A 10,044-nucleotide genomic window follows, 5' to 3' on the forward strand; every position below is an offset into this window, starting at 1 on the left:
TTTTCTGGGCAGGGAATAAACTGTTTTCTTAATTTTATTCATTTTTATGCAAAAAAACTCCCCTGTGCTTGCAACATCATTGTGCCAGGTGGTATGAGTTTTTATTTTTGTTCTTAAGCTATCCATTCCAACTTGGTTCTGTACGACAATGTTGTTGCCCACAAATAGCGAAAACATTTAGTAGAACAGATACATTCAGCAGATACTAATAATGGCAAGTTGACTATTATATTTCTTATGCCCTGTTTGACTTCACTATCTATTTTTGGTTTAACTGTTTTCTTTTTCTTTCCACCTGTGTTTAATGACTGCATCTTGCAGGAGAGCCTTATAGATGCAAGCGAAGACAGCCAGCTAGAAGCTGCCATCAGAGCCTCCTTGCAAGAGACACATTTTGATTCATCACAGACAAAACAGGATAGCCGCTCAGATGAAGAATCTGAATCTGAACTTTTTTCTGGCAGTGAGGAGTTCATATCCGTTTGTGGCTCTGATGAAGAAGAGGAAATAGAGAATCTTGCCAAATCCAGAAAGTCTCCCCACAAAGATTTGGGGCATAGAAAAGAGGAAAACAGAAGGCCACTGACTGAGCCCCAAACCAGAACTGAGCCTGGAACAACCACAAACCACCAAGGATTGCCAGCTGTGGATTCAGAAATATTGGAGATGTCACCTGAAAAATCAGATGGAATAGTGGAGGGCATAGATGTAAATGGTGAGTTACATTCTAGACTTGATTTACTTGAAACTTGAGTATTACTGAAGGGATATATTTATTTGTGTAAATTAGTCTTCTATCTTAAGCTCTTGTGTCTTTTTTTCTTTTTTTTTTTTTTTTTTACCGTAGGACCAAAAGCACAACTGATGTTGCGGTATCCAGATGGAAAAAGGGAACAGATCACTCTTCCAGAGCAAGCTAAGCTGCTAGTGAGTATATCTAATTGGAAGTGTTTACTTGATGTAGATAAACTAATTCATTGGTGTAATTGACTTGATTCTTTGAAATAAGTGTTAGGTATTCAGTCTGACTTCTAACTGGAAACTTAACTGAGGTTAATCTTACTTCTAATTACCTTATTTCCTTCCTGAATTACCTTAGGCAAGTCACATAGGGTCTGTTCCAGTCCAGGCTCTTCTATTCCATGGCTGCATTTCATTTTCTGACTGAAATTATTACCTGGAAAAGGGGAGTAGAGACTATAGTGGGGCTCCAGGATTTCTTAGCTGGAACTGCAAAATAGTTAAGAACCACGGCCATTTTTTCATGTTTCTCTGATGGGGCGCCTATTTGGTTTCCCCCCCTGTAATTCTCTGGTTCACACCATTATTCTCTGTTTATTGGTGACTTGTGTTTAACTCTCAACTTGTACATGGTCCATCATAGTGATGCTGAAGGCTTTTTCCTCTAAAATCCACAGATGATGGACCTGTCCCGTTTTTTTTTCAACTCCTGGAAAAGAGAATGAGCCTGACTAGCTTAGCTTAGCCTATGAATGAATCCCCCTTTGATCAGGTGTTTATACCTGGCCATTTTCTGCAGCTGGAGATAGTCTATTCTTGAAGCCTGTATGACTCGAATGCAAGTCCGATCTGGCTGCTGGTGCTGATACCCAGACTGTCGCCCACGTCTTGTGTTTGGAAGGGAATTAATTAATGGGAGATGAGACAATGGATAGAGCAAGTATAGACAACTTTTTTGAGATGTTTGGTTGTGAGGCTAGAAGGGGAGTGGACAGTAATCAGAGGGGTAAAATGGTTGAAGGAGAAAGACTGAGCGTTTTTTAAGTCTGGTGGGAAGCATCTGTAGAGAGGGAGATGTTGAAGATACCTGTAAAAGACGGCATATTCTATAGTGGCGTGGTTTCTGAGAAGGCAAAAAGGGGTTTAGTGCAAAAGTGGCAAGATTGGCTGTCGGTAGAATGAAGAACATGTCTTCCCTGATCAAAAAAAGGAAGGAAAACTGATCAAGTGTTTAAAAACGAGGACGATAATTTTATAAACAGACAGTGGGTTTCTTTATTAAGGAAACCATAATAACCTTTATATTTCAGTATCACTTGATGGCCCTAAATTATTGGATACAGGTTTATTATCTCCCCATCCAGAGGGTTATATGGGCCCTTCCACAAGGCTAGGCTTCGGTTATCTGAAAGAGTAACTTAAACTTCATGTCTTCCTGATATGATAAAAATGAATGTCATATATGTAATTCTTTAATGTGCTCTTTCTACTTACATCTAACAGCCTTGTCTTTGTTTATTTTTCATAGGCTTTGGTGAAGCATGTCCAGTCTAAAGGATATCCAAATGAACGTTTTGAACTTCTCACCAACTTCCCTCGAAGGAAACTCTCTCATCTGGACTATGACATTACATTACAAGAGGCAGGCCTTTGTCCTCAAGAGACTGTCTTTGTACAGGAAAGAAATTAACATCATGGCCTGACCTCTCTCAGCTTACCCCTTTTTTCCCTTTTCCTGTGAGATACCATGTCACTGAGTATGCATTTTGGCTCATGGGATCATAGAGCCAAAGTTGGGCAAGCAAGTCACCTGCCTTCTCTTTTATTCCTTGCTCTCTCCTATAATCAGTCTTTTTCTCTCCTCTCCTATTTTCTTTTTTCTACTTTTCTTTTCTGTCTTTCTTACCTAATTGGGTGACCAAATGGAAGTGTAAGGATAAGACCTCCTAATACTGGCAGCAGGAAATGTGTGTTCCAAGAAGTGATCTCTTGCACGGCACTTTTTCGGGATCAACTGATGTTACTCCTCAGACTCTTTTGGTAAAGGACCGGCTAGATTCAGAATAAGAACAACCTCCCTTTTTTGTAAGCCCCATTTTTAGCAGGGAGAAGAAATTCTCTAACATATGTTTTATTATTCATATAGGAAATATCACATAACAAAATATCCAGGCTTTTGTTTACATGGAAAAAGCATCCCTTGTAATTATTTACTCATTATATATAAAAAAAAATTTTTTCAAAGGAATTCCATACCCTCAGCTAGAGTTATTTCCATGATCTGTGTTATTGGCAGAATGAGTGTTAAACATAGGGTGGATAGCATGGGGTGTCTTTCAATATCCTAGCCTGAGACAGCTTTCGTTGTTATTACTCTGTAAACTGTATTGATCCTGCTAGTCCCGGAATGGACACTTAGTGAGCATATTGTGGTGACCGACATAGGAAGATGCTTGCTGTTTTTGCCAGTACAGCATATTCGTTCCTTTGGCCCTTCCATTCTTTGGGTCCACAAGTGATCTGTAGGAAGGCAGCAGTTCATACTCATGCAGTACAATGGCTTGTAGTTGTAACCACCATGGTTATTGATTGTCCCATGTGCTCTAAGGCATACTTGTGTATGTCCTGGGGGAAAAAGACAAAAATGCAGCTGAGAGTATCTAACCACGTTCCTTTGGTTAGAAATAATGATTTTTTTTCCCCCCCGCCCCTGTTTGGAACAGTCTATAAAGGCTCTGGTGACTAAATTAGCTTAATTCCTCAAGCTGTTTTCTTGCAAAAGTTATCAAAACTGAAAGCCTCTCTAAGAGGAAGACCTTTAAATTCAATTCATAAGACAACATTGAATAAGGGAGGTGGGGAAGTTTACCAGTAGACCAGATCTTGTGGGGTTTTTTCTGCCTGCAAAAGCCACGTTCAAATTGTAGTTGGTGAATGCTTTTTTCAGTATTATTTAGAAGATGCCATCTTGAATCTATATAATACTATTCGACTATCAGTTTCACTGTATGCTCAGTTCTTATTTTAAACTTTAGAGGTCTTTGAAGGGGTAGTGGTGATTCTGGTGACAAACTCAGAAATTTAACTTTCTATAAAACCGTAATGTAAAATGGACCTATTTTGTCAATTGGGGATTTAGATTGATTGCTTCTTCTACTTGAGGAACGTAAATTGCTGTTATTGCTCAGAGACCTTTAGGTTCCCATCTACTTTAAGATCACTCTCTTGGTAACTAGTTGATTAAAAAAGAAAAAAGAAAAAAAGATGTGTTGCCTAGTATACAGTTAGAGAATATGGTTTCTAATGGGTGAATTTTGAGGGACCCTCCCTAAAGAATGAGTAATGTTTCTCCTCAAGGAAATCATGGAAAATTCTGTTTCTTCTTCAGTGAGTCCTTTTGAATTAATGTTCTTACATTTTTTCTTAAGTCTGTGTAAGTGCTTATGTATAAGTATATAATTGTATAAATATTTATAAATATATTTATATAATTACAATTTCATTTATACCTTGAGTCAAAGTTCTCTCTTTAGATTGGTGACTGAGTAATACCACTTTGGTGTTTTTTCATAGGCTCTCGAGGCTAACTAGCAACTTCTGAATTATTGAGGAAATATGGTTTTCATGTTAATTCCTCATTTGTATCTCTGAACTTGGATAACATACTTGCTATCTAAGGAACAGAGCTATACACTATCAAAGGCGCATTAGAGGGTAAAAAAATTGTTGGTAGTAGACAAGGTCAGATATCTAAAAATTCAGAGAGGTACAGGGTAAGAAGTGAGGATATGCCCAGCTTTGGTGCTGTAATGGCACCCATCTCCACTCAGCAAAGTCAAGTCACAGCTAAAGCCCAAATCTGTCAAAAATGTGAAGTCAAGAACTTTCCCTATAGGATTCTTTCATTCTTTTACCTGTTAGCTTCTCTTTATAAAACATATCTAGAGAACCTGAGACAACATGTTCATTAATGATAGGACGTAGTTCTTTTTGATAAGCTCAGCCCTGGCATATCCATTTATGAGAAACCAAAGTGACTTTTTCAACTGTGAGATGACCAAGTATATATATATAAAGTGATTTAAGTAAGCATATCAAAGAGATAGGGCATGAGATATTGACCCAACTTAGATACAGCTGGGGTGTTTAGAGTTCAAGATGTAAAGGATTTTATTTTGTTTTGAGGCAGGAGTATAATTATCATGGGCTTGATACAGAGGCCTGTGGGAGGATGGATTATGGATTGTACATGGGAAGAGTGAATATGGAATATTGCTTTACTCAAGAACTTAATCCACTTAGGGAGTATGCCTCCTCTACTTTGTCTTATTTCCTCTGCAAATTCCTTTGTTCTTTGGAGGAGAGGTTTTATTAAATAGATTAAATGAGGTTAGTATGATAGTTAAAAAATAGTTAAAAATAGTCATTCCTTTTGAAAGAGATTATAAAAGGTAGGGAAAAGAACAAGATAGACTTTGAGAGTAAGTGACAAGACATGTATAGGGAGATAAAATGAAAACTAGTGGGGAAAAAGTGACAGGAAACCTTTTGAATTTGATTTAGGAAGGAACCAGAAGAGAAAAAGAACAGCCAAATAAAAGAAGAACAGGGAACTAATTTTGACTAACATGTGCTAGGTACTTTATATGCATTTTCTCCCTTAATCTTCCTAAGAACTCTAGAAAATGCATATTTTCCCCATTTTGTAGATAAGAAAGAAAACTGAAGTTCAGAGAACTTGTTTCAGGATGTCACAGCTAGTAAGTGACAAAATCAGAATTGACATCCAGAGTCCATGCTCTTTAACTCCCCTGCTGTAGACTCCTACAACAGGGGATTCAGTCAAAAGGTTAGTATCTCATTGTTTGGTTCTGTGAAGTATCATTTGGTTTCTTTCCTTAAAGCTGTGGAATTTGTGCTATGCCTATAAATTATTAATATCATTAATCCCATAGATGGAGAAAATGTAAATGTGCATGTGGAATTGCAGACCCGAGCAGAAACTCTAGGAACCCACAGATTTTAGACCACTGAAAAGGATTATCTCTGAAATCCCTTCCACTCCAAAATTTTATGCTTTTAGGTCTCTCCCTTTTAATATATTATCCCTAGGCTAATTAAAAGTATACTTGCTAATTAATTCCTTTGCTTTTTTTTCTGTGTCCAGGTATCATTTGCCCAATAACTTGATCTAACCTCACTATGACTGAAATCTCCAAAAAGGAGAGTGTAATAGTTATAGATCTAGTAATGATCTTTTAAATATAATTCATTACTTTTAAAAACTTAATGTGGTATTCCTAATCATTGTTGAATATGACTAAAATGTAATTAATGACAACCAAATATTTCATTGACACCAGAGTAAAATTTTATTTTACCTGTGTGCTTAAACAAAACACTTGACTTGCCGAGCAATTGTTAGGAAATTGATTTGTGTCAGTTGTAGAATTTACACGTAGTTTTGGCAGAAACAACTTTTTCAGATCCAATTAGGCTGACTTTTAAAAATATTTCTTGTCCCATAGAGCGTATCTCCATTGTGTCATTCTCTCTTTCTCTCTGGCCCTCTTTCATTTAACTACTCAATAGTAAATTATGGGATGCAGGATGATGAATAAGTACTGTCTTGTGTAAAAGTAAATGCGAGTCAGAAGAACCAGCCCTCTGATGAGCACGGCAATTTTCCAGTCATACAAGCCTGGATGAAAAGGCTGCTTCAGGACAGCTGTGTGCTATGAATATTCAACTGTAGTGATTTGCCTTGTTTAGCACGTCTGGACTGTCTTGCCATGAAACTTAGAATTGCACTGCACACATTTTGCAATAGTGGCAAGAATGTTCTTTAGTACTAAAAATAACCAACAGAGAATACCAAGCCAATATGTTGATTTATCCTGTTATGCTGAAGTTTGGTATCTTAATAATGGTTATTTTGGTCTTTGACTCACCTATGTGTCAATCCTGCTAGAGAGCTTAGAATCGAGAGTATTGTTTCATAGAGATTATGATGACCTTGGTAGTTTTCCCATGAAGTGAACTTGTGTGAAAATTACTGGATGTAATGATATGGGACCCTTATTTAGAAAATCTTTTAATACTACTTTCTCTTTTACTTTTCTCTGTTCCTGATTTTTGATGTCCATTCTCTGAAAATTAGTCATGATTTTTAATGAAATTGCCTATGGTTAAGAAGTTCATGTCTAAATTTTAATATGTAACATTTAAATTTTTTTCATAAATTAATATACAGATGAAGAATTTGAGGCAAACATTTTTAGAGCTCATTTTCTCTCCACTTAAGAACTATCTTATTCCAAATATAGAATGACACCCCCCACCCCCTTTTTAGCCTACAGAATGTTGTTATATTGCTTAGAATCTCAGTTATTCTCATAAACATGACTTTTGGTACAGGCCTTTCCTTGCCATATGATCTGAAAGTAGAGTTGGGCGATCCAATATGAACTACATTAATAAAACACAATTTAGCATTTCTGTAAAGTATTTTCAAAAGATAACCACATTGTTGGATTAGAGATACAAATGATGATATTTTGCCTAAGAACAATCACATGTTAATTTATAAATATGGGAAGTTGCCTTGTACTTAATTCTGTTGCAACAAACAGCAAGTTTTTGTTGTTTGCTTAATGATATTCCTCTACAGAGATCAAAATGCCCTAAGTTTTCATATCCCTTATAAGGTCACTTTGGTTTTCAAATAAGAAGAATAGTCAAGCTAAGCTGGACTGAACATAAAAATTTTATATCCATCAAAAGAAGTTATTAATCTAACTGTGCTACTATGCATCATTCATTAGACATGGTAAATGGGAAACATTTCAAAGCGTTAGATGAATTCTAATCTGGAATTGAACTCCCTTCCTTAAAATCTTTTTTATTTGTTTTTTTTCATGGAATCAGTATGGGCATCTTAACTGATAAGGGAGAAAGATTCTTGATATGGAATCATTCCGAGCCATTCTGTTTATTTTCCCTCTGTCATAGCTGGATTTAGAATATATGCCATCAGGATCTATTTCAAGTTAAAGGCATTGAAATGTTGATGCTCAGTTGGATATCTTGCTGTTTTAAACAAAATGGTTTTATAGTATGCTTTCTCAAAGCTTCTGTGTTCTTAATAATGGAAACTATCAATAAATTAAATGGTGTGATTCAAAATATAAATAGGTTTTTGACACTAATCATATGCTCTTAATAACTTTTTGATAATTTATTGCCCTGTAAGTTAAACCTCACATGGCGTGACCATTGCCACCAGAAAATCCCTTTACCTGCTAATTAGAATGAAAGTAGTTATGTGATATCCACTTTTTAGTTAATGAGTAGCAAGCTTATAGTAGGGGCCTTTTATCTTAACCCATTTTGGGACTTGGGCCTTGTTCCTTTCCTAGGTTTGTCCCTTCGGTTTGGAAAGGCTATTTAAAACATCTACTGGAAAACAGAAATGAGTACCAGTTGATGCTAACATGGGACTTGGACTTTAAGGGGCTTTCATCCAAGTTGTGGCATGAATCTGTTAGACAAAATTTTATTCACTCCTTTAAGAATCTTTTTTCTTAGAACGGTTTTCCTTTTGATTGTTAACAACTTATAAGCACCTGGTGTCTTTTTTTTAAGCCCTTAAAGAAGCAAAGTCTGTTTTCAAGTAGGTATTGATTGTTCCATGGAAACTCAGGAGTGTTTGTAGGCTCTGTGCATGCTTTGTGTATGAGTTCAGTTTGAACAGTGTGATTTGAATCATCTGGGATGTCCAGTTCTGGCATGTCTTCATTAATTGTGTTTTTTAAACATTTTTCATGTCATTTTTCAAACCTCATTTCCCACCTTATTCAGAGAGGTTAATCAAGGAATGAAATTTCTTTGGGGATAGGGATGGGGGTGGGTTGGGAACTTGAGTGAAGTCAACTTGGGGTATTTGCTTTAAAGTGTTTCTCAAGCGGTTCCTAACAGTATTTAGAGATTCCCTGGGATATTTGTATACTCAGCTTATTTTGGACAAAGTGGTGGTCTTAGTGAGATTTGCATTCTTAATGCAGGACAGGCTCTAAATTTTATCTGTAGTGGAACTTAGTCACTGAATCCAGGAAGATAATGGACATAGACAATGCTCCTATTGTAGTGTTTCTGGCAAGTGCCCCCTAAAATGCACAGGTAGTTCTGTTTTCTAGGCTTTTAATCCCATGGTGCTAGGAGAGACCATTTGTTTCTGCAGGTCTTCTCAAAAGTGGGAAGAAGGTTGGGGTGGCCGGTTAGCTCAGTTGGTTAGAGCGTGGTGCTGGTAGCACCAAGGTTACCGGTGTGATCCCTGCATGGGCCACTGTGAGTCGCGCCCTCCTTAAAAAAAAAAAAAAAAGTGGGAAGAAGTCTTTGGGACCAGTGAGTAAGGGGCAACTGGATCATCCACTAAATTTTTTGTTCACGACACAATAGAGACCCTCTTGTATATCTATCTAGTAAGTGATAAAGGTGCTAGGGAAAGCCTTCAATTTAAAGACACAGAGGCCGTAGAAAATCTAAACTTGTAGGAGAAAAACATGCCATTAGATAAGGCAGAGCTGTAACTGCTGGCTAAGACTCAATGGAACTTCCACTTGCTCTAAAACCAGGGAAATCTTAGATAACTGGGTGTGATATATCTATAGATACACATAGTCTATAGGTAAATGATTTCTGAAATGAGGATCTTTCTCTCAGTTGATCCTCTGGTTTTGGCTGTACCAAATTGTGAATATTCTTGCTGTGTTGTACCCAGTTGCTTTATATTATTGCAACTTGAATTGGGGAGGGGGGGTGGGACATTTTGGGTGGGGGAGGGAGGGGAGTGGGACGATAAGTCTTTTGAAGACATCAGCTCACTGTGCTGAGAGAGGGACCAAACTCAAGGAAACCTCTGATCTATAAATTCAACTGCTGCATTTTTTATAAATACATGTAAATGTCCTGTTGTAATATTTGATCTTGAAAATAAAATAAAAAACTTTTCAGTATTAGTTTTTCGCATTGTTTTGTTAGATAAGACTGTGGATATAACTTTTATTAATACAATCCAGGTTTTAAAAGCTTTCCCTCATATTCTCATATTTAGGACAGTAGTATTTATAGACAAAAGTTAGTTCATTGTCCCATTTTCAAGGATAATGCTTGCTAGTTTTTTCTGTTCTTAGTAGTATGTTGGACATTTATGGTAAGTTTTCCATAATTGTTGGTCAAATTGTCATGAAATGATTGGGTTTGCTAGCCTTGATGGGAAAGTAAGATTCTATATTTGACACGTTT

The 10,044-nt window shown here is 36.7% G+C and overlaps 1 protein-coding gene across 2 annotated transcripts in view; it reads left to right on the forward strand.

Annotated features, from left to right (window-relative positions):
• Positions 1-9,755, forward strand: part of UBXN7 (UBX domain protein 7) — a 57,176-nt gene extending 47,421 nt beyond the window's left edge. For both annotated transcript variants that reach the window (XM_074330086.1, XM_019723668.2), the window contains 3 exons: positions 322-715; positions 848-927; positions 2,270-9,755. In XM_074330086.1, coding sequence (XP_074186187.1) covers positions 322-715; positions 848-927; positions 2,270-2,431 — 636 coding nt within the window. In that variant the 3' untranslated portion in view covers positions 2,432-9,755. The remainder of the gene's footprint in view (positions 1-321; positions 716-847; positions 928-2,269) is intronic.
• The last annotated feature ends 289 nt before the right edge of the window (positions 9,756-10,044 follow it).

This window comes from Rhinolophus sinicus, linkage group LG01, assembly GCF_036562045.2.
Source record: "Rhinolophus sinicus isolate RSC01 linkage group LG01, ASM3656204v1, whole genome shotgun sequence".
In the NCBI taxonomy this organism is placed as follows: domain Eukaryota; kingdom Metazoa; phylum Chordata; class Mammalia; order Chiroptera; family Rhinolophidae; genus Rhinolophus; species Rhinolophus sinicus.